At 44.1% G+C, this 24,761-nt stretch overlaps 2 protein-coding genes across 3 annotated transcripts in view; one reads left to right on the top strand and one right to left on the bottom strand.

Moving 5' to 3' along the window:
- Nucleotides 1-74: 74 nt before the first annotated feature.
- LOC308580310 (uncharacterized protein C3orf18) lies at nt 75-10,152 on the bottom strand. Its single transcript, XM_081181631.1, has 5 exons — nt 10,034-10,152; nt 4,918-5,323; nt 4,090-4,115; nt 2,538-2,667; nt 75-354 (listed from the first exon to the last, which is right to left on the bottom strand). Exons 2-5 carry the CDS (start codon nt 5,149-5,151, stop codon nt 283-285), a joined length of 462 nt encoding a protein of 153 aa, XP_081037757.1. The 5' UTR covers nt 5,152-5,323; nt 10,034-10,152; the 3' UTR covers nt 75-282.
- Nucleotides 10,153-12,424: 2,272 nt separating this feature from the next.
- Nucleotides 12,425-24,761, top strand: part of HEMK1 (HemK methyltransferase 1, mitochondrial release factors N(5)-glutamine) — a 54,400-nt gene continuing 42,063 nt past the window's right edge. For both annotated transcript variants that reach the window (XR_014003651.1, XM_081178024.1), the window contains exons 1-4: nt 12,425-12,559; nt 14,449-14,901; nt 16,884-16,975; nt 24,505-24,598. Coding sequence is in view for 1 of the 2 variants with exons in the window: in XM_081178024.1 (XP_081034150.1) it covers nt 14,650-14,901; nt 16,884-16,975; nt 24,505-24,598 (438 nt within the window). In the remaining variant the exon portion in view is untranslated. The remainder of the gene's footprint in view (nt 12,560-14,448; nt 14,902-16,883; nt 16,976-24,504; nt 24,599-24,761) is intronic.

Genomic DNA, 24,761 nt, shown 5'->3' with positions numbered 1-24,761 from the left:
ATTGGGTTAACCCGCAAGATTCTGACATTAGGATACTCTGACAACAACCCAATGGAGGAAGGCCTTAGAAATAACCTTGCACTTTTCAGCACACACAGCTTGGTATTGACATTACCAATCAAGCTCTGAGTGAAGTAGCTTCTTGATGGCAACAGATTCCCAACAGGCTTCACATTGGTTCCTGGCACCTTCTCCCCCAGCTGGAATCAATGGTCACTGTCTGTGGTAAGTTGCTAGCTGGCTGGTGTCACCCTCCTGCCTCTCGGACTGAGGAAGCACTGCTCATGCATTGATGGCGTTTGCAACATCTGTGAACACAAGGCGACTAGGTCTCTGGAGTACCCCTTGATTTGTCTGTAACCCAAAAAAAGAAATTGGAAAGAGACAGTGGTGGAAACAGATTTAAGAAGGAATTTGTGTGTACTTTACCCTCATCTGCTTCTCTGGGACCTGTAAAATGTTGCCCTCATAGGCAATCCTATGACAGAAGTAATAGTGAGCCAGATTCTTAAAGGTCCATGTATCGTAAAAGTAAACACACAACTAATGTCTTGCTCTCTGGTGGCCTGGGTGGCAGGATGTTTGTCCACAAACAAATATTGTTAGGGGAAGAAAAACGCCAGGTGGGCAGGGAGGGAGAAATGAAGCAAAAATTGAATGCAGGTGTTGCAACTGCTACTGTCATGGCCCTGGACTTGGAATAGGGAGGAAATCACACTAGGAGAGGCCCCTGCAGTACCCGCCTCGCTGGAGTGTTGTCAGGAAGGGGACCCAAGGAGCTGGCACTGCCAGGTGGGTAAGGAGGTAGCCTTACCCTCCTCTGACTTTTCAGAACCCCTACTTGGTGGCACCCAATCACTACGACCCTATAGCCAGGGGCAGCTCCATCTGCTCACTTCTAAGCCATCTGCTATTTCTAAGCATGTTCCACTTTGGCTTAAAATCCCGCTAAACTGCCTCAAAAGCTGTTTGTTAGTTTTTTTATTTATAATATCGCAGAACTGATTTCATCACACTGAACCAGTAGCTCGTAATCTCCTTAGTTATCAATGTGAACATGAACAGGTTTTTTGCTGGCATGAGCTTGTCGCTCTGATCACGAGCCAAGATAAGTTTCTCAAAGCTACCAGGATTTCTCTACTGATCTAATACAGGATAGGTTCAGGTACAAGAGAAGGGTCTACTCTATTCCATTCCCGCCACCTGCACAGAAACATACCGGATCTTCCTGTTCCTGCTGGCTAAGCTTTTAGAGAAAATGCGAAGAGAAAACAAACATACATTGTGAGATCAGCTAACGCTTCTCCTTTCCTCTCCTTCTTTACGGAAGCCATGGCTCAGTTCTGGAACTTGTTTCTATGCAAAAGCTTAATTTGAAGCATGCAGCTCAATAGTAAAGATTTCTTCTGAGCATTTGTGAAGCGTTTCTCCCTCATCACTTTTTAACACATGATTTTTATAGAACTCGAGAGCTGCAGCCAATATAGGTTCCACTCTATATCATCTTGACTTCAATACATGCTTTACATTAAATGAAAGCAGAAGGTAGGTCAGGATCTAATGGATGATTGCTGGCTATTTGCAGTAGATTAGCAAGGTTTTAGTATTCTCAAGGGTGAAACAGCAGCAGCAACAAAAACTCTTTACTCCCACAAATTATGTTGCTGCAAAGTATTTTTTTTATGGGGGTGGGAGAGGAACCAGGCATGTATTTTTGAGTGAAAGAACTTGCAAGTTTGGCGCTGGTGCTGATCGCAAATTCCTGGGCTGAGCATATGCTCAGAGGCATCCAGCCGGCCTGAGTTACTATTTTACACCCAACTGTCATTGGGGAACCTCAGAGTGCTAGTAAAAACACACACACACCCCAAAGGAGATCCTGCAGGCCTGGTCACCCCTGCTTTACATGCATGAGATACCAGGTTCAATCCCAGAAACTCTACTTAAAGAACTTATGTCTGAAGAATTGTATCTTAAGCCTTGGAGAGCCACTGCCATTCAAGAGTAGGCAACACTGGGTTATGTGGACCAATGGTCTGATGCAGTATAAAAGCAGTTTCACACATTTAGGACAATGATTATAGGGCCATTACAACTGCCATCTAAACAGTTCAGCTGAACAAATGAATCTTCCAGGTGTCTCCTGCATTCAGGTTCCACTCAGTTCATTTAATTAGCATTAGAGGTTGCAATCCTTTGTGCACTTACTAAAAGCAGCTCCCATTGAAATCAGAAAGTTGTGTGCGTGTGTCTGCGCGCGCACACACATATTGTTGCAATAACTTCAGCTAATCCTTTATAATCACTTACAGAAACCTTTTAATTTTGGCACTAAAATTGATCACAAATTCCAATCCCATATATGTACTTTGAAAAAGGGGGGAAGAGTCATGGCTTCAGAAGGAAAAGCAGCACAGAAAATCTTCTTCTAACCTGATGTGGGTCTAGCCTGGAGCCATGCAAGCAGAGATGATCACAATACCCCTTTAAGATACCAAACTATCAATGCCTTGGTCGGGGGCGGGAGGGAGGATTACCTTATTCTGTGAAGCTTGCAAAGAAGCAGCATCTCTGCCATGCTCCAACAGCTCTTGTTCCAGCTCATCCTGTTCTTCAGCAGGATCAAAGTTGTACATGGGCATGAGCTGATGTCGCAACTTCTCTAGTCTACAGAGGGGAAACGGACAGTGAAAATTCCACCACTGTGAAGTTATCGGACTGCGCAGGATCATCAATGTTCCAGTTTTTGCTCAGCAACCGTTTAGAATTTAAGTACTCTGAGCAGGGACCACATCACCAAAGTTGCATTTAGGCTGAAATCCTATACGTATGTACTTGGGAGAAAAATCTCATTGAACTCAATGGGACTTATTTCTGAGGAGGCATGTATCAGATTGCTTTAACGGTACAATCTTTGGCTTGGTTCAGTCTCTGCTGCCTAAGTGCAGAGGTTATTATGAGGCATCTGATCAAGACCTGTATTTTAAAATGAGCTTAAAAAGATATATTTGCAAATGTTTGTATGTTTCATGCCAGGCAGAAACCAGCTGGCTAAGTACTCTGGCAGCTGTTTATCTTCCTAAACAGGGCGCCTCTGATTTATAGCAGTAGCAGGAGACACGTTTCTCAAAGTTGTAAAAGGAAATTACAGGCTGGGAGCAAAGGTTACAGTGACCCTACATATTACAGAATACAATCAAGCTGCAAAAACACTAATTAAGAGTTGGTAAATAGTAAAAATTATTGTTTAACAATGGGTGCCTCCCATCAGACTCGAGCCACATCTTCCTAAGGTTAAAGGGCAAGAGCTAATAGGAACAGCAGCTGGCTGGGAAAGGAAGTTGTAAATTGAAGAGGTTTGAAGCTGTTTTGAAGCTGTTTTTACTAAGTTCCTTTCCTTCTAAAAATCTATCTATGTTAATGTATGAAATTTATTGGCTAAATGTAATTATGCAAAGGATTTAGAAAGTAAGAAATGTTAGATTCTTATGTTAGATTCTTATTTCATTGATGGTGTGTGAGAAGGTGAACCCAAGATCTCTGTTTAAGATAAAATTTAAAACCATGAGCCATCTGTTTTAGCCATCTGTTTTGGAGTGAATAGGGCAATAGGGCAATAGGGCAAAGATGATCTGGTAATTAAGGTGCCTTGTCAAGGCAAATGTAAGATATATGGCTACTTGTCTGCCATTTATGGATAGAAGGAAATATAGCTCTTTGTCTCCCATAAAAGGTAATAGGAAATGGGTGTATCTCTTATGATTGGTTCTAGCAAACAGCCAATAGGAATTTCAACCAGGCTGATTGGACAGAGGCAGCCAAAGGAGGAGCAAGGGGGCTGGGCTGAGGAAATATAAGTGCTGGCCATCAGGGCTAGAGTGGGCAGAGCTTTGGTAACCATATACCACTGTGTCTCTCATTTATTTGTCTGACAAATAAATTATTATTTTAATTTCTCTATTGCTGTGTTGAATATTTCATTCCAGCTAAGCGTTAACCACAAGCAGGGTGCTACAATTACAGGAGATTTTCAAATACAGAAACAATCAGTCTCTAAAAATTGCTTTACCAACAGCAAGGAGCACTTACCGTTTTCTCTTCCTGATATATAAAACCTAGAAAAGCAGAAAGTTGTTGTAAGTACTGGAGAAACCTTTTCACACCAATTCCTAGGAAAAACAAGTACTGTATACTCTTTGGCATGCAAAATTACATTGAGTGCAATGGGGCTTACTCCTAGGAAAGCAGGTGTAGGATTGGGGCATTCGTGTACACGAATGCACACTAGGAAGAACTAGTTGGAAACCCAGTTAACTTTACCTCAGTAAGAGGTAACTCAGTAACTAAGAGAGCAATCCTAGACATGCATAATCAGCAGGAAACCTCACTCCCAAATAAGCCCATATTGGATTGCAGCTTAATTTACAGTGCAACCCTTGGAAGCAAGTCACACTGTGTTCAACTACCTTACTCTCAGGAAAATATGAATGGGATTGCAACCTTAGGCTGCAACCCTATACACATGCTTACCTTGGAGCAAGCCCCATTAAGCGCAACATGACTTACTTCTGGGTAGACATGCACTGGCTTGGACTTCATCTCTGAAGCCAACGCTATAGCTAGACTTAATAATTATTCCCTTTTCCTAGAAAATGGCAGTTCTGTGTTTTTGGAGCGAAGGGGTGTCTTGGGATCTCTAACAGAGGATTTTAAACACCCAAATGAGAAAATAATTCCCAGGGTCCTTCGGTGAAAAGCCATGCCATTTAAACTGATACATGATCAAGGTAGACTGGCACCCAAGGACTGGCCCAGTCTTAGGCATTTTTGTACCCTACTTGAAATATTATAGTGGAGCTCCTGAACTAAGCAATCTGCAGCCCTCCCATAGGAACCACATGGTAGACACTGTCTTACCATAGCAACAGCCAACCCAATCACAGTGATGATGCCGAAGGACAGCAGCATGGTCCCCATGCCAGAACCATTGCCAGCCACATCTGGAATTTTGGTGCTGTTAAAGCTGCTAGTTTCAGGAGTCAGCGTAGCAGTTTCTGATCCAGCACTGTCAACAGTCATCCCATGGTCTGGCTCGGAAGTGCGAGTGCCACTGTGGTACAAAGTGTTCGCAGTGGATGTGCTATAATTCATTTTGGGCCAGAGCTTTTGGTTGTCTTCTCCTTGGTTGATGTCTTGAACAACCAAGTTCTTACTTTTCTGCTGCAAAGTGCATTTCCTTGCCTCTTCAGTCAAGAAGCCTGATGGGAAAGCTCTTTCCTTGCATTTTCTTCCCTTGCTCTTCTGAAGTCCTATTGGCTAATCTCTAGCAATAGAGGGGAAAGGATAAATCAGTCGTTACCTTCCAAGGTATCCTTACAGCAACCCTATAAATTAGACTGGTATTCTTAGGACCATATTATAGATGAAGAGCTGAGGAGGGAGAGCTGCCTAAGACCAGCCCAGTTCATTCATGGTTGATCTGAAATCTGAACCAAACTCTTAACCACCTTAAAACACTAATACTGCAATCCTAGGCACATCTCCCCAGAAGCTAGTCTCAATGAATTCCTCTTTTAATTTGAACATTCTGTTTCGTTAGGAAGGCTATACTATAGTTACTCAGCTCAAGCCTTCTGGATGGTGGCATGTGCTATAAACATAGATGTGAGTCAATAAAATAGAAATAAGTTTAGCTGAGTATCAAGTAACTCACCAGGTGGCCAGCTGACCTTCTGGAATCTCACATGGCCTAGTCAGGTGACCTACAGAAGTATCATGTGAGTGGACTTGAGTGTGGACAAGCAACAAGGGCACAGTACTTGAGGTGCCTTCAAGGCAAGACTCAATAGCAATATCCCATGCCTGTTATTAATCCTTACTACTGCACTTTTGGCAATGAAACTTAGTTAACAACAGATCGGTTCTCCTGAATTGAATCAAGTCATTTAAACATATTCTCACTATAACAATATCCTGTGATGTTAAGTTCGAAGAACAAACTACATGCATACATTGTGTGAAGCACTTCCTTTTGTTGCTAAGTTAGTTTTAATGAAAGAGCATGAATTATTGAATTTTAAGAGAATGACTGTACAACCCTAGGCATCTTTACTCGTATGCAAGTCTCACTGAGTTCAATGGCATCTTCTCCCAACAGGAGGTAGTGGGCATAAGACTGCAGTTATATTTTATCTCTGGGCACTCCATAGTATTTATTACTACATTTTTTTAAAAAAAATATGCCATTGACTTCCGGGTTAGCGCCTCCGGTAATGGCGGAATTCCTCTGATTGGGAGGAATCCGCTCCGTGGAAATCAGGGTCTGGCCGCCACGGCGAAGGCGGAGACCCACTAGAAACCACAGGTGGGAGAAGCTTGTGGATGTGGGATTCGGCTGGCACCTTTTGCGCCTTCCCTACTCGTGGGGAAACCCGGTTTCGGGGATCCGGAGCGACATGGGGTGAGTGGTGCGGTGCTTCGAATCGACTGCTTCTTTCACGGAGTGAAGCCGCATTGCTGTTGCAGGAAAGCGCTGACTTTTTCCTGTGGACAATTTGATCTTAAAACAACTACCCGTGAGTAGAATGGAAAATTGGATTTTTAAACGTCTTAATTTGGCACCGAAACGGGGAGGTTTCAAACAGGAAGTCTGCCTTCCCCTTTTGTAAATAGATTGAAGCAAAGAGGCTGCAAGCTAAAGCCTTGGAAAGTCTTTCACAAAGGATTAAACTTCCATCGGTTAAATCATCAAACCCCCCTTGGAAGCAGGAGAAGAGGGGGGAAATTTAAGATCGCATAAGCCTGCAGGAGAGAGTGAAGAAAGTCAAATTACCACCGCTCTGAACCTGGAAACGAGCTGCTAGTAAAAGTGAAATTTTGGATATGCTCATTGACTGTGAATAGATCGCCTGCTGACAGTAAGTTAAAGAAGAGAAATACATTGTTTCCATTGTCTCCTTCTGCATTTAAAAAGGAGTAAAAGTAACTGAAAATTGAAACTAACTTTACTGTTTGAACTGTGCTTAAAAGGACTGATACAATTAGAAATTGTTTCCCCCTAGAGGAAGCCTTTGAAATTGTTACAAGAGCTGAGCTGGGGGAATTTCCACCTGCAAGATAAAACTGTGAGAATCTGGGATTGACCTTGGACTGTTAAGAATGTTGACAGAAGAAGCCTTAGTGGTTGCATTATGTAAGATTAATGATTCATTGGAACAGCTTCATAAGAAGACGGATGCGAGGACTATAAAAATTGATAATTTGGAACAAAAAGTGACTAATTTGGCACAAAAAGTCAATATTAATACAGAAATTATTCAGGAATCGATACAGGGACCTATTTTGACATGGCAAATTGAGGAGAAGGCGGGGGAGAAATTTTTTGCTGTGGAACCTAAAGTGGCACAAGTGGAGAGGGAGAGAGCCCCAGCCTTACAGTTGCAATTTGATGATTATAAGTTGATGCCTTTCAAGACTGAATTTAGAGAAAGTCAGACTTTTAGGATTGGAGCCCCGCTTGGACTGGAGAAAGAAAGTTGGATAGATCCCCTCATGCAGGGGTTTATTGACCTTTGGGACCTGGACTTGGGTCAGGAGGAGACTGGAGTTGTGGGGACTGCCAGACTTGGAGGAACTTTGAAACACGACTGGAAATATCTTTTGAATTTCAGTTCTAACTATGGAGATTTGGCTGACTTGTCGAGAAGGAATAAAAATATTGCTAGATGGGGAATTTCCCAGAGATCTACCTTTCAGCATCAAAGGAAGGAAAATAAGAACAAGATCAGGAGAAGACAAAGTAAAGTGCATGTATAAATATGAAGAAGACTTGCAGAAGGGATCTGGAAAAGAGTTAAGAGCCTCGGACAGAAGATCACCAGGTTGATGGGCTATATGGAATTGACGGAAATGACTGGCAGAACCCGAGACCAGGGAGAAGAGACGGTGGAAGAATATTGGAAAAAGTTTAAATCTATATATGGAAATAATGTAAAATTGATGAGTGTTAGAAAAATGTTGGAAGGGAATTATACGGCTTTAGTAGAAATATTTTAAGGAATTAAGTATAAATAAGTATTATAGTATTAATGGAAAATAAGGTTAAAATATGTTAAGATAATTACATGACAGAAAATAGAGAAAGATGGAAAGGATTTGCTGAAACAATTAATAGAAATGGAATACAAAAAGGGAGGTGAGAGGAGGTCGATGAAACAAGGGAATGAAAGAGAGGATATTGAGATGGTATGATGTGTGTTTTCTGAATTGTTTTTGCTTTTGTTTTGTATAATGTGTTAATGTTAATGTTGCGTTCTGAATTGTTTATATATTGTATTGTATTGTATTGTATTCTCTTTTGCTTTTTTTCTTCTTTTCTTTTTTCTTTTCTTTTCTTCTTTTTGTAAGGTTTAAAAGCAATAAATATCATTTTAAAAAAATATATAAATGCCATTGAAATGCCTTTTTCCCCCTGTGCTAAAAGTTCCTAATGATTAAGCCTTTCTTCTCTTCCAACTCCTAGAATGCACTTGCCCCCTTTTTTACATTTCCTCCTCCTGCCACACCATGCTTTTCTTTTAAATGAGAAAACTAGAAACTCACCCTGCACATATATGCCAGCATTCAGGTGCTATGCATGTTTATTCAGCAGTCCCACTGTGTTCAGTTGGACTTACTCTCTCGTAAATGTGCAGCGCATTGCAACAGCCTCAGTTTTATTTTAACCCTTGAGGGTCGTTGTTTTTAACCGGACACTATTTTTACCTTAATATTGCTACAGCTGAGTTGTCATCAGAGCTGACATTTTTAAAGAACTTTCAACCATGACCACAATATCACATCGCTAAGCAGCCCTAACCACTTTGAACCTCACCCATCATACTGCGTATGTAGTTAGGACTCTTTCCCCATCACTTCAGGTGTCCTTCTTTTCCCAGGAGAGGAGCATGCTCATGAGAATGAAGGAAACCAGGAAAGAACATTGGGACACTTTTTTTATATAGAAGTCTATTTTCTAAAGCAAACTCCACCCCGACTTTTCATTCACTTATTTAATTGCTCTGCAGTGAGAACTGTGTGGCTCAAACATGCAAATGGATTTTCATTTCCCAAGATTGATTATCATTGTTATACAAGACCAGCCTGGGTTTTTTTGGGTGGAGGTGGGTGGGGAGCTATTTACCCCTATTCCCAAAGGCCCCCCTGTTGAACCTCAAGAAGAATTGCCCGCTTGGCTGGGGCCTTGAATGGAAGTGCGCTTAAGCACTGAGAGAGAGAGAAAGAGAGTCAAAGAGAAACTTTGTCCGGGCAGAGCTCTGCTTATTGCAAGGGATGAGTCGGTTCCCAGCCACTTCTGAACTAAATCCAGCTCCCCGTCCCACTTCCCCAATTCCCAACGTGACAGACCAGGACAGCGAAAGGAAGCCTTCCAGGGAAAGGTACAACACATGATGAATGTCAGGGAACCGAGAATGATTTTGGGGTTTTTTTCCTGGGGTGGCTGGCTGGCCTGGCGCTCCTCCCGACCGCCTCCACCCATCTCCGTGGCCTGCTTAAGAGGTCAGCGCCGACCTCCTCGCTCCCTGCCGGGCGCGCGTGGCCGTGCCGGGCCCCGTTAGCAGCAGCCTAAACAAAACCATGATGATGACACCAGCACTTACGGAGGCGATCGCCGGGCAAGGAGGACCCGGGTCCCTTGCAAGTCCCGGAGACGCTGACCTGCCTGGGTTGGGAATGCAGCCCCCCGCCCAGCCCAGGATCGCGGAGGCCAAAGAGGGAGGGAGACGTTAGCCCCCCCCCCCCGCCCCCTTCTTTTGACACTCTGGCGGAGCCCCCTGTGCAACTTGTGAGAGTGGCCCTGGCGAGGAGGGCAAAGAGATGAGGACCAGCCAGGGGCGCTTGTGCTGGACGTGGAAGACTCTTGCCCCCCTCTCCGCTTCCCATGCAATGGCCGCCTAGGCTGGGGACCTCAGCACATCGCTCTGGTTGCTGGGAGACTGGGTGGCTCCGGGGGCTTTGCTGCTATTCGGATTACCTGCACAGGAAAGCAGGAGCTGCTGCCATGGTCTTACTTGCCATTGTTTTTCCCGAGATGCTGGGTGAAGCCCTTCCTCCCTCCCTCCTGTCACCGGCCCTCTTGATGCTCCGCTTTGATCTCCCCTTCTCCCTGGGATTGGCCAGTAGAGGACAGCGCTGTGGCTCGGATTAGCCGGCCGGGATGTCACTCACAGCGGGGAGATGCCACCGCGAAGAGATGGGCTGCAATGCGAGCCCTGGAGATGAACGGCGAGAAGCCTGGATCCGGGCGCGTCTCGCGTGCCCGGCAGGGCGAGGGAGCAGGCGCTTGAGCCGGTGAAAACTCTACTAGGGTTTTTCTTCTCGGCAGCTGCCCCTTATTGCTGTGCCATTGACCGGGACAAATCCATCGTCTAGTGCAAAGTGGTCCTCGACTAGTCAGACTGCCTACTCAGCAGGACTGTATTTTACCGCCTTCGCGCCTCCAAACCCATCCTCGAATTCCCGAACAATAAAGCAATGAAGAAAACGCGTATGTGTGGAATGGGGGGGGGGGGCGGGCGGGTTCTTTAACGTGTGCAACATACATTTGCTGTTGTTTTAACTACCTTTGAGAGGTGGGTGCTCTGCCCATGCTCAGAGGCTCCATCTCATGATTCTTACAGTTGTCTCTTGCAAGATATCAAATGCTGGGAGTGGGAGGCTTCCTCCCCACCCAAAACGCAGCACTCATTGTTGTCTGAACCCCCCTGCTGGATCTGCGCTTCCACTCAGCATGCATGTAGTCCATCATCAAAACCACTTCAGTTATTTATTTATTTATTGACAAACCTCTACCTTTGAGACCCCAATGAGGGTGACAAGACAGTGGCTTGAGGCCCAGTTCAGTTAGGAAAGTGATGCTACTAACCTGCATTAGTTTTTCTAGATATTTTTATGAAAACCAGTATGTGATTATTAGTAGTAGTATTATGAAATAGTTAACAGTTCTCAAATTAAATCTACTTAGGACAGAATATCAAAGAAAAAGTGCTCTCTCAAACCCACATTCCCAGCATGTTTGCAGATATCTACGCTGGTCACGTCCACAGAATGGAAGATGACAGGATCCCAAAGGATCCCCTACAGGGAGCTGGCTTCAGGCATCAGGCCTGCTGGTAGACCAACTCTGGATTACAAAGATGTATGCAAATGTGACATGAAGGCTAGCAACATCAACCCTGCCATTTGGGAATCCCTGCAGTACCTGGAAACAGTCAGGTTGTGAATCCACAGCAGTGGCCAAAGGGGAATGACCACTGGGAGGAGCGCAGAGAGAAGAAACACCATGATGCATCTGTAGCAGCACAACCTGACACCTTCATCTGCCCCAGCTACAATATAACTATCTCCTGTATTGGTCTCTACAGCCACAGCAGGCGCTGTAACCTTACAACAGTTTGACTTCACTCACAAAGGCACACTCTATCAGGGTTGGAGTCAGACACAGGTCAGCAATAAAGGAAGCAGATCTCCATTATCTCTTTATTCAAGGAAACAAACACACAACTTGACCTAGTGATCTCAGCAAACTAGTGGTCTTGCCCCTATGGAGCAGTTGCCAGGACTGAAGGTCCCTGTCTTCCATGCCTCTCTAAGGCTCTTCCCCAGCAATCTCAAATTGCGTGTGCATACCTCTGGTCTCTGTCCTTCCCTCCTCATTATTCTGCTTGTTCTGGGAGATGGGGGAGGGGAGCTTGTTGAAGCAGGACAGATTCCTGGGATTCTTCAGCAGCCTCCTGACTCCCCTCCTCTGCTTCAGCTGCTGAATGTGAACTACTCTCTGGCACAGGCTCTCCCTGCTCACTAAACCCTGTTGCCCCTTTGGCATTTGGCACCTCTTCCCAATCTTCTCCCTTTGTCCTCTCCCCAGTGTCCCACCACTGATCTCCTGGCTCTGAGCCTTCTGCCTCCTGGGCTCCCATTGGGGGTTCCCTGGTGGATGCCTCCCCCTACTCCTCTTCCTCCAGCCAGTCTCTGACACACTCCTCCATTGTCTCCAGAAAGAGACAGATGCTAAGAGACAACAGCAGAACAGCACCTGTGTGCAATCTTCTATGCAGTTGTTTGGACTGAAGCCCCATGAACACAATCAGGCTTCCCCCCCCCCCCGCCCCCGTGCTAAATTTAAGGCTTAAATCCTAAGAAACACTGAACACTGCAGGACTTCCTTCCAAGTGAACTTGCAAGGAAGACTCTATTTCTCTCTTTCGTGCACAGTTTTCTGCCGTAGCCACTCCTGTGGAACTGCTGCAATGGGCTAAGGCTTCCATGCGGGGTCCCCCTTGCCTCGTTCGCTCTGCCTTTTACGGAAAATTGACGCTTTGAGGCTTTCCCTTTCAGGCGGAACTGTACGCCGCCGTCGCTGTTAGCGAGTAAGGCCGTGTTGCTTGCGGCCCCAACCGGAAGCGCGTCGCTTGCCAGTCTCGTAATTTGCGTAAGAGTCTCGCCTCCTGCTCTTGGGAAAGAAGCGCGGTAGTTGCATTGGTGCTTTGTCAATTTGCAGGTAAAAAAAGGAACAAAATATCTCATTGCCGCCACATTTTGTTATAATGTGCGTGTCCATAAAAGCCTTCCGTAAGGCTTCTCACTTGGAAGGAAGGACCTGCGAATTGGTCTCCCTCCTTCTCCCCGTCTTTAAATAGGAAACCGTTCTTAAGCCAAGCTTCGTTCCCGCGCTTTATTCAGAATTTCTCTCTGACTTCATCTATCTGCTGTTCAGCTGCATTGATCGGGCGGCGGAAACGGCTCTGTGAAGGTTTAGCTCAAAATGGTTTCGCCTTCTTCCACCCAACGAATAATGTATTTTAAACTGCAGTCGTTTGCAGCATAAGGTTTGCACACTAACCTAGAAGTAAATCCCGTTAAACTCGTGCAGGCATGCGTAGGAGCGCCCTACTGGGCTTGGAATACTATGGGAAAGGAAGTTCCTATTTCTCCTGTTGACTGTATGTGACACTCTCACTGCTCACAGAGGATAGTATCTTCACAGAAGAAGGTGATGGGATGATGGAGGCAGGGATTGTTGCCAGAGGCATTTGTGCTTATTCCACTATCATCTATGTGTACAAGTTCCTGTCGTTGCTACCTGTTTGATCAGAAATGACACCAGAACAAAATAAGTGTGTGTGTGTGTGTGTGTGTGTGTGTTATAGGAAACAGCTGTATCATACTACTTTCAACTATTTCAGACTATTTTGTCAACTCTCATTGTCTGTGGCTACTTCCTGATTATTTGGAGAAAAGGGATAACATTCTGATCTGCTTGGATCATGACAGGAAGACATTTTTAAAAATGCAAAATAGCAGATACCTTTTATATGCTTTATTATAGAGGAGCCTTGGCTCTTTTTGTCCGCACCTCCCATTCTATATTCCTATGCTTTGTTGCCTGCATCAGCTGTCCATTATAATTTTTTCCCTATGTGGGCAATTTGTTAACTGGTCAAGCATGAATTAAAAAATGTGTTTTTTAATATATTTTATAGTCTAATCAGTCTAAAGCTGGCCAAATATCAGTCCTACCACTGCGGATGGTGGAACCGACACCTCACTTAGATTCATTTTATTGGGCCTAATCTCCTATGTAAACATATTTAGGATGAATGTCCCAGGCCACAGATCACAGAAGGCACTGTTAAAAGGAAATCCACATGTAGTCAAGACAATCACACACAACAAACATACTCTGCATAACTGTGTTGGGAAGCCATAATTGACAATATCACTATTGCATCATGTATATAGCTGGGATTAGCAGAAGAAAGATCCAGACCTACTGGTAGCTCTCTGAATTATTTGAGAAGCCACAGAGGACATAGTTGTATATTGTGAGTTCCATTCCATTCTGCTACTCAAAACAAATTCCTGGGCTCAGAGTTCTTTCATTCTAAGTCTTTTGTGCTAAGCTCCGGTTGGTATATCTCAGAGTTCAAGTAAAAAACAAACCAGATCCCACAAGCTTATAGTCTGTGTACCCTTGGTGTATAGTATATGTGTGACAAACAAGGTGTGTAGGAATTATGTAACACCTGAACAAGAGCCCTTGTAGTTTGCATTCAGTTCCCCCAGTGGTCAATAAGATGCGCTTTGGAAACCCACAAACAGGACATGAGCATACTAGCACCCTCCTGATTGTGCACTAGCCTGTAGCTTGAGTGTTGGTGAAAAGCAAATCTGGGCAGTTTCAGTACTGCTTAATTTTATTCAAATGTGGTTAGAATCACAATTATGGAAAGTGAACTGCATTGTGCCTTCTTCATTTTCATGTGTCATATGAGTTCATCATTTATGCTGTGTCTATAATGACCTCTTTAAAAATTACTTCAGCCTAAATGGTAAGTGAGCTTATCCTGAATTTGAGATGATTTCCTTTGGTTGTCTCTTTTTCTCTAGGTTACTACTGGATGAATGAATCACCTGTGTGCTCTGCAAGGACAAGAGAATCTCCTGTTGACATTCTGCTGTATAAGCACTGATGAGACTGGAGTATTTTCTGAAACCAGACTGCTGGTGTTAGAGACTCGTGGTGTACTTTGGTGGCCTATAAAAAGTTGAGCCTGTTCTCATTCTTGGAAACCATAACCTTCTGGAGCCATGAAAGTTCTTACTAGCTCTTTGTACAGGAAGCTTTTGCATTTGTTCCCTCATCTTGGGAAGAGTCCTGCCAAAGGCTCCAATCTAAATCCCTGTCACAGACTGCTAAGAAAGTATTTCTGTTATAAGGCAGGTGTGGTTACAGCTGCTGACTTGGTCAACTACTGGCAAGGCGTGTTTGAAGTGAATGAGATCCCCGAAGCACAGGCATCTTCCGAATATATTGTTTCTCATGTCCTGGGAGCAAAAACAGTTAAGTGATGTGGGTAAAATAGTGGTTGTCTGTGCAGAGCACCAAAATGAATGTTGGAAGATCTGCCTCATGTCTGATTCACTAGCCAGCAATTCTGCGCTCTAATATATCACAAGCTTCTCCAATGAAGTAAATAGTGCTTCTTGTAGACAGAGAGGCTAAGCCTTGGCCTCCTTTTAAATAACTTTGCTCTGCTCTGATCAAGGTTCACCAAGCACATCGGCTGTTTGCAGTAGCATCCAAGTACAGTTTATCGTGTTTACATCATTGATGCTTTTTCTGGATTGCTATTTATATCTGTTTGCCATAGATTGTAATGGCTAAATAACTGCTTAAACAGTTCCACAGCTGGAAATAAGTTGTACCACTGTGGATGTTTGGCAGCATGCTATTTGGTCAAAATGTCTGACATTTAAGTTTGCCCCAATTTTCATAAGCCCATAATTTTTGGATTGAAGCACTGCAGGGGACTTAGATTTTTTACTGCTATGCCATCAGAAAGGGAGAGACTGCTCAGAAGACTTTTTACAAGACTGGTAAATGAGCCCACACAGTTACTAGCCAGCAAAAAAAAGAGAGAAAGGAATGAATGGATAATTAATCTAATAATAATAATAATAATAATAATAATAATAATAATAATAATAATAATTTATTATTTGTACCCCACCCATCTGGCTGGGTTTCCTCAGCCACTCTGGGCGGCTTCCATAGAAACCAAAAAAACACTAAAATATCATACATTAAATACATAAAATATTAAGCAACCAATAAACAATAGCTAACCTTTCTAGCTTAATAAGAGATTAGTAGCCTGCATTTCCTTGGTGGAAATCCTCTGTGGTCAGCATGGAAATGCAGGCTAGTAGCCTCTTAGCAGTCTAGTGTATAAACGTGCCTTCCATTAAGTGAACTAAAAAAGTAGGGATGGAGCATTTAGTTCATTCTGTGCCAGCCCGCTTGGTTTCCGTGCTAGTCTTGGTGGAAGGGTCTTTCCTTTCTGCATGGCAAGGCAGAATGGTGGAGGGAAATCACAACACTCCACCCCTCAGCCACCATCCTTGTTCTCTTCTGTGAACAAACCATCCTCTACAGCCCAATTGCTCCTCTGCATAGCTACAGTTGTTAAATGCGAGGCTACTTTAAAAGGGACAAAATCATGTAGAATGGGCCTATTAACAGCTTTTGGTCATAATAGCGATTAGGAACCTTTGTTCATGAGGCAGTATGCCAGTGAATGGTTGTGGGACTATTTCCTTCATTCCCTGTCATTCCCTGCTTGTTGGTTTTCCAGATTAATCAAATTTAGTGGGTTCTATGGCCTTCCAGAGGTTGATGGATTTCAGCTCTCTTTAGGCCCAGCCAGCATGGCCAGTGGTCAGGGAAGGTGGGAGTTGTAGTCTAGCAACGTGGGTGGCGCTGTGGTCTAAACCACAGAGCCTGGGGCTTGCCAATCAGAAGGGTGGCGATTTGAATCCTCGCAACGGGGTGAGCTCCCGTTGCTTGGTCCCTGCTCCTGCCAACCTAGCAGTTCGAAAGCACCTCAAAGTGCAAGTAGATAAATAGGTACCGCTCTGGCGGGAAGGTAAACAGCATTTCCGTGTGCTGCTCTGGTTCACCAGAAGCAGCTTAGTCATGCTGGCCACATGACCCGGAAGCTGTACGCCGGCTCCCTCAACCAGTAGAGTGAGATGAGCGCCACAACCCCAGAGTTTTTCGCTACTGGACCTAATGGTCAGGGGTCCCTTTACCTTTAACGTCCGGAGAGCCACAAGTTCTCCACTCCAGATCTAATTGTTTATTGGGAAACAGAATGCTGTATTAGGTAGACCTTTGGTCTCACCCAGCAGAGCTCTTATCACGGTACAATGGAGAGGGTAGGTGGGCTGACCATCAAGAAAAGCATTTAACCCTCCTGGGTGCTGAGTTAGTTTTGTGGGCTACCAGAATTTAGTCTAAATGCCTGTAAATAACTTTTCAGTTCCAGAGCTTGAATGCCAGCAGCATCTCTACTCCCCTCTCCGCAAAGCAACGAGAACAGATCCAGCAGCTATGTGCAAAACGGCTACAAAGGTGGGTACTTACGCTGATTTGTTTCACTTTCTCAAGGACTTTGCAGAAAAAAACTGTTCTATTAGGATGCCTATGAAATGTCAGGCAGTTAAAGTAGTTTTAAAATGAAGACAGGGGTCAAGTCCTGTCTTCAAGGTTGGAGGGATACGTTTAAATTTATTTCTTTTACTGGGAATTGACCTCAGTTTAGCTTAGAAATATGCACACTTACATATTACTTAGTAATAAAAATAAAATGCAAGACAAACCAGTAGGTACTAGTGCTAGAAGTAGCTGCTGAGCTATCACTACCACTCTGCAGTATAGTAGCAAACATTTAGTCGTCCATTTAGCACTTTAATAAATCATGAGTAAATCCCTTTTTAAATCCATAGGGCCTTTGCAAGAACTGAGCCAGCAGAGAGGTGCAAGAAACAAGCTGGGCTGCTAGGCTTACATAATGCCATTCAACAATTAAGCGGTCTTAAATAATTTAAATAAATGAGGCATTTCCAGCAAAGAGACGTCCAGGGTAGATGGAGAATATTTAAGGCTTGGATCGCTGAAATGTGTTCATCTATGGTGGCTGAATCAGTTCTGTAGATTTCTTAGCACTCATAATGACAATTTTGCACGCATTTTAAAGCCACAATTTCTTAAATTATTTGTGAGTTTAGAACAATTAGGGTTAAGAAAATGACAGTACAGTATTGGAACTCATTATCTTGGATAGTGAATCGAATTGCCCACTGTCTCTTTGGTTCTGATTTTATAGCAATCTGCATACTAATTAATCCTCCTGTTGAAACAAATAAGCTGTTATTGCTGTGTTAATATGTTTATGCTTTAAAACCTAGGAGAAATACAAGTAGCCCCACTGTTAATATTCCATATTTTTCACAATATAGAATCGGACAGAAAACTGGACTTCTTTTAATCTGGGGTCTGTTTTATTGTACTCTAAAGGTAAAGGACCCCTGGATGTTTAAGTCCAGTCAAAGGCGGCTATGGGGTTGTGGCACTCATCTCGCTTTTCAGGCCAAGGGAGCCGGTGTTTGTCTGCAGACAGCTTTCCAGGTTCTGTGGCCAGTATGACTAAACCGCTTCTGGTACAACAGGATACTGTGATGGAAACAAGAGCGCACGGAAACACCGTTTAACCTTCCTGCCACTGCGGTACCTATTTGTCTACTTGCACTGGCATGCTTTTGAACTGCTAGGTTGGCAGGAGCTGGGAATGAGCAATGGGAGCTCACCCCGTCACGGGGATTCAAACTGCCGACCTTCTGATTGGCAACCCCAAGAGGCTCAGTGGTTTAGACCACAGTGCCACCTGCATCCCTTATTGTACTCTAACCCCACTAAGACAATAATAGCATCTAGCTCTTGAGGGTTTGCGGCCACATGACCCGGAAGCTGTACGCCGGGTCCCTCGGCCAGTAAAGCGAGATGAGCGCCGCAATCCCAGAGTCGGTCACGACTGGACCTAATGGTCAGGGGTCCCTTTACCTTTACCTTGAGGGTACTGAGTAAAAGTTTTGAAGATGAAGGGCAATAGCCAGGGCTGGCCCAAGACATTTTGACACCTGAGGTGGACCCTAGAATGGTGCCTCGCTCCCTGCCAGGGACGAAGGGGTTAGGGAAGGTTCAAAAGGTGAGGAAGTAGGATTGACAGTGTGATCCTGCCACATGAGCCAGTTGCTTCACCTTGTTTCATGGGTGGGCCAGCTATAGCAATAGCTGCTGAAAGCTTAGAAATCAATAGACTTCTAAAGTGGGCTGAATCTTTATCTCTCCCCACCCACCCTGGTGGGCAATGTTGGACAGGTTTGCCCACATGTCTATCATCCAATGTCACAGTGATGTCAAGTGACCTGTTTTTGCACAGCACTGTGCACAGAGCCCTGACTATCAGCTGATTTCAGACACTTGCACATAGTGCTTCACAAAGCACTTTGCAGGTGTCGCCAATCAGTTGATTGGTAGTGGCTGGAAAACCCCTTTTGGCTCAGTCACATTTTTACTTGTCCCCACCACCACCACCTGATGTCCTATATGAGGTCTAGAACAGTATGTAGAGAACCTTATTGGCTCCGCAGGTCAGATCCTTATCAGGATCAGACTTGCGGGCCTCATTTGACAGGTGAGGAAAGCCACCCACCTATGAAATCACACAAGGCTCCTTACCCCACCCCAGGTAAGAGCAGCGCTTTTGCAGAGCGCTCACACACAACTCCCTGCTCCTCTATGAGCCTCAGAAAACCAGAGGTGCAAACAGGAGTGCTGGGCTGCTTAAACTGAGCAGGAGTTAACCCCCACTCATCAGTTCTTGAGTAGGGTTTAAATCCTGCTGCTTTGTGAGAGCCAGTGTGGTGTAGTGGTTAAGAGCGGTGGACTTGTAATCTGGTGAACCAGGTTCACTTCCCTGCTCCTCCACATGCAGCTGCTGGGTGACCTTGGGCCAGTCACACTTCTCTGAAGTCTCTCAGCCCCACTCACCTCACAGAGTGTTTGTTGTGGGGGAGGAACGGAAAGGAGAATGCTAGTCGCTTTGAGACTCCTTAGGGTGTTGCTCCTGAGGTCTTCTCCACCCTCCCAGGCCATTTGTCTCTGTTGTGAGCTATGTATGCCACACAGCCTACCCTGGGACCCTAACTAGCTTGTTCCCTCAGGTGCAGTAGAAGATGGGTGAAAGGAGAGCTTTTTGATCTCAAACAACTCTCCCATTTCTCTCTGTGTCTTTTTACATTGTGTGCCTCAGTTTGGAAGTTCATTTCACTTCATCTTTATTTATGGAAATATATGTGCTTTGACCCGGCCACCACTAGAGGCTGTATTTGCACAGTTCATGAAACTTTTCAGTGCAAACCTGTGTGTTTGCTTACTCAGACTTAAGCCCCATTGAGTCCAGTGGGGTCTACTCCTGAGTAAGTAGGCATATGATTGCAGTCTTATATAGGTAGCCATAGTCCATACTTGACCATTATGGTTTGTTGCGTGTTGGGCTTAGGAGATCTGTCTGTAATTTCCTTTGCTGTTTTCCTCTGCTATTCTTGTCTACTTTCTGGTAGAAAGAGTGACAGGCTACCAGACCAGATGCATTTTCCACCCAATGTGCAAGTTTTGGAGTGCAATTGCATTCTGAAGTTTGGTGCTTTCTTTTGAAATAAATATTTTAAGTTTGGTGCTTTTTATAGCTGTAAGGCAAGACTTGCTGCTCATCTGTACATTGGGTATTATTTGAATTGTGTAGGAATTGAGTTCTTTTTTCAATACTCAGGACAGAGGAAAGCATTAGAGAGCTTCAGCTTCCTTTAAAAAAAAAGCAACCTACAAATATCTTTGCAGAGGAGTGGGGTGAAGGAAACCTGTGGAGAAAATGGAAGGTGAAACTTGCGTGCAGTTACTAAGAATTCAGTGCTCTTCTATTCATGGGAAATAGCACTGTGTGCATGTGTTAATCGTGTGTGGTTGGATTTAGCCCACTGCGCTCACCATTGGACCTTCCCACTTCTGGAATGTGGCCCCTGGCAGCTTTCCACTGCAGTAGTGTGGCCCTCTGCCCAGAAAAGGTTCCCCACCCATGAGTTATGCTTCTGTTCCATAGCAAGGCACTTCTGGAAACATGGGAGAGATACAGCAGGTACAGCTTACTCTGAACGTGTGCTTCCCTTCAGGCATTCCTTTCCATGCTAGAGTGTTTTAGCCATCTAGCTATTAATGTTTTTTCTAACCATGTATGCAAAGCAGCTAGTGATATTATAATTTACTGTATTGACTACATTTGTATCATACATTTTCTTCAGTGAGCTCCAGGTCATTTACATAGCTCTCCCTGCTATTTTATTGGCAGAACAATCCTGTATGGTAGGTTAGGCAGAGATAGTTGCTGGCCCAACCTCACCCATTGAGCTTCATGGCTGAGTGGGGATTTGACCTGTGTCTCCTCAATTGCACTCTTAACCACTGTAACACAAACACATATTTTTGCTGGCATTTTGCTACCACCAGATGTGGCATGGTTATCTGAATTGAGTATCACCTGCCTCTTTAGGCATCTGGGATCTTCCTCTTGCATAGCCACTGGATACTTCCTGATATGTGCAGATCACAGTTTTTGAGTATTTATACCTTCCATTTAGATTTGGGTCAAAGTGAGAAGAGACAGCCTGGTCTTTCTGCCCATTCAGGGGAATTAAGCATTTGCTTACCAAGGAAATATACAGATGGAGGAACTTTACCCTTCATCTCTCTATCAATATTTATTAGCCCAGGTACATGTTGCCACAGCTATTAATTATAGTAAGCAGATTGCTTCCCATGAAGGCAAAATTAAGATATGAAAGCCAGATACTGTACTTAGGTTTTAGTTTGTTTGCATTCTGCTTTTCCTTATTTAACTATTCCCAAAGGGGCTCACAATAAATATTTACTTATTATCAAGATGCATAACATTTGAAAAAATGTATTGTAGGACATAATAAATTGAAATAATACAAAATCAGCAATGCAATAAGCACAAGATTAATTCATTACTACAATGAAATAATCTAGACTTAATATATAACAAGAGCTGAACCAAAATTAAGTGACCCAAAAGTAAATATATACAAATAAAGTTAATGCACATTGCTAGTGTTGTGGCAGAGAGCACCCTGACCAACAGGTCAGAGAGGGCACTGCCTTCTCACAAAGCTAAATGGTTCACAGCTGACTCCTGCAGAGGAGACTTGCAGCTGCAAAATGGATGTGCAGGAGAAGATAGTGTGGTTACATCTTCTTCTCCAGCCTCCCAGAAGTCTGGCTCCTAGTGCTATTCTTGCTGCATTTCAGGTGCTCATTTGTGCCCCAATCATTAGTGCATGTAAAGTTAAGAGTCCCACAAAAGTAGTATGTGCAGCCCAATTCTGTTTATGCTTAATTAGTGAGTTTAATTGAACTTAGTTCCTAGTTAGTGTTGTTAAGATTGCATTTACAGCACATTTAATATGTAAGTGGATTGTATATGTGGAGGCTTACAAAAGAGAGAACAACCCTGTCAGCAAAGTTGGGAAAGAAGACAACAATGACAACATGGGAAAGTCCATTGTTAAGTTAACACAAGCTTTGCTCAGTAAGCAGTTAAAAAAGTAGATGTTGAGATACAAAGATGCTGTGAGCCTTTGGAACCAAAAACAGTTCAAGGTTATATTGCTGTAGGCAGAAATGCATACAAGTCATCAGTTCCTGTCTCTGGCGTTCTTCTCTTGTTGCCCAGAAATCATGAAGAAGACTCAGGTATTCAAAGTATGAATAAACTGTACAAACCCCAACAATAATCGTTGCAGCTGTAGTTGTAGGCCAAGCTAAGCAGCCAACTCACCAAGCTTCAGTTCCTGGTTGTTCTTGGACCATCTAATGTTACAAGAGAATGAGAGAGAGAGAGAGAGAGAGAGAGAGAAGTGGGTAGCATGGATATTTCTTTCGGTGGTTCAGCTTCAGAAGCTGAAAGGCAATGCAGCCTTCTAAGTGTTCCTTTTTCTTTTTCCCTTATAAGAAAAGATTACAGAATAAAAAAATGCTCATGATTGCGTTTAGGTACACATCAGATGTGTTAAGCAATGCGGATACCTTTAAGACAAGTGGGCTTTCACAATGCCTTTTGCCTATGAAGAATGATTTAACTGTCAGCAAGTGTGTTGCCTATCTAATAAAGATGCCAGTAGATTTCTTATCTACATTTCTTGGATCTGTACGTACCTGAAAGCTAAAATATATAACCTTATTGGATTCTAAATTAAACATGCTGGATCCTTATCTTGACGCTAGTAAGAGTGTATATTGAGAGATAAAGGGGGTGGCGAGTGAGAATAGTACCTTGGCTAGTTTATGATTCCTCAGGGTAGAATGTGTGGCTTGCTTTTTGTGAGGAGATGGCAAGAATACCTGACCAAGAAGCTTATGGTAACATGACAGCTGCCTGGCCTTCCTATAGTACAGGGATAAGGAGACTGCCCTTCTAGATGTTGCACTCCAGCTTCCAGGAGTGGCCAACAAGGAGGGGCAGTAACACACACCTGGTCACTAGCATTGCTGCAGCTTAGCAGGAGGGATATGGTGGGGAGTTGTGACGGAGCCAGGAGGGCATGGTGGGAGACAGATTTCCCATCCCTACCGTAGTCTTACAAGCCTGATTGTCATATTTTAGCTTTATACAGTGGTACCTCGGGTTACATACGCTTCAGGTTACATATGTTGCAGGTTACAGACTCTGCTAGAAAATATTACCTCGGATTAAGAACTTTGCTTCAGGATGAGAACAGAAATCGTGCGGTGGCGGTGCAGTGGCAGCGGGAGGCCCCATTAGCTAAAGTGGTGCTTCAAGTTAAGAACAGTTTCAGGTTAAGAACGGACCTCTGGAATGAATTAAGTACTTAACCCGAGGTACCACTGTACTAAGCACCGTCAGGAATGACAGACTTTAGAGACAGGAATCTAGAATAAGTTCCTTCTTGCTGGATGGAATCTACCATGTGAAATGCCAGTGGTGACTTTTTCTGATCCTTGGAACTGGGGATTCAGCACCCACAAAAGGAAGTGTAGCAAAGAGGAATGCTTCGTTGGATCAGTTTGCTCGAAGTGGTTATGAAGGGACTTTGTATCCAGAATTTTGAATGTTTTCATTGCTCAGTGAATGTCGGAGGAGAGAACTGAACCTGAGCTGCAGGAAAGGGCAACCAAAGTGCTCAAAGGCATGGAACCAACTCCCCTGTAAGGAAAGGCTGCAAAGTTTGGGGGCTTGTGTGGGGACATGATCAACAGGGAGCATATCAAGAGGGCACATGATAGAAGTGCCAAATTATGCACAGTGTGAAAAAATAGGCCATCTCTCATAATACTAGAACCCGAGATAATCCAGTGAAGCCGAATGTTGGGATATTCAGTAAAGACAAAGGGAAACGCTTCTTCATTGCAGCACAATACTATGGAATTAGCTTCCACCAGGTGTGGTGTTGGCCACCAACTTTGAATGGCTTCAAGAGGAGATTAGACAAATTCAGGGGAGATAAGGCTATTTGTGGCTAATAGTCATGATGGCTGTGTGCATGAGACTTCTGAATTCCAGATGTGGGGAGCACAAAGAGGTCACTGCTGTCACACTCGTGTCCTGCTTGCAGGCTTTCCACAGGCATCTAGTTGACCACTGTAGGAAACAGAATGCTGGATAAAGATAGGTGTTTGCTTTAATCCAGAAGGGCTCTTACATTCTCATCTGGCTCCTGGTCAGTAGCTTGCAGAGTTGCAGATAGCCTGTCACGGAAAACCTGTGGTATCAGTTTTAGCTTCAGTAGTACAGTGCTTCAAACTTCGCATTAGGGAACATTTGAAATCTCTCTTGTCATAGGACTGAATGTTCTTTTTCCTTCCCACTCCACCCATTAGGGAAGGTACTGCCTGTCCAGTTGTTTGTGCTTTGGAAGAGGGTGGTATATTTGAGCATGATGATGAGTTACTGTAAGCTACTGGATTCTTGGCCAAGTGCACAGTGTAATTCACGTCCTCTGTTCTAGGATGCCAGTGCAATATGTTCTGGGTGAGTGGGATTTCCAGGATCTGACACTCAAGATGAAACCTCCGGTCTTCATTCCTCGACCAGAGACAGAGGCAAGTCATCATAAGGGACAAATCTCAGCTCTTCTCCAGAGTGCTGCATTGCTACACACATACGGCCACCTCCACTTGAAGGAAGCACAATATTAAGCAGTCATAAGGACATTCCTTCCCCTCCCTCCTTTCTCATGGGTGGTCTTTGCTACCTGGCCAGTGG

This window comes from Podarcis bocagei (genome assembly GCF_964188305.1).
Source record: "Podarcis bocagei genome assembly, chromosome: 2".
Lineage (NCBI taxonomy): Eukaryota > Metazoa > Chordata > Lepidosauria > Squamata > Lacertidae > Podarcis > Podarcis bocagei.
Note: the sequence above shows the minus strand (reverse complement) of the source record. Positions and strands in the feature narration are given on the sequence as shown.

Excerpts from the sequence above, each read along its gene's own strand:
- LOC308580310 (XM_081181631.1), bottom strand. The coding sequence starts at position 5,151 with ATGAATTATAGCACATCCACTGCGAACACTTTGTACCACAGTGGCACT. Across the intron at positions 4,116-4,917 it reads TTGGGTTGGCTGTTGCTATG|GTTTTATATATCAGGAAGAG; the intron begins GTAAGACAGTGT and ends CTGCTTTTCTAG. Across the intron at positions 2,668-4,089 it reads TATATCAGGAAGAGAAAACG|ACTAGAGAAGTTGCGACATC; the intron begins GTAAGTGCTCCT and ends TCCCCTCTGTAG.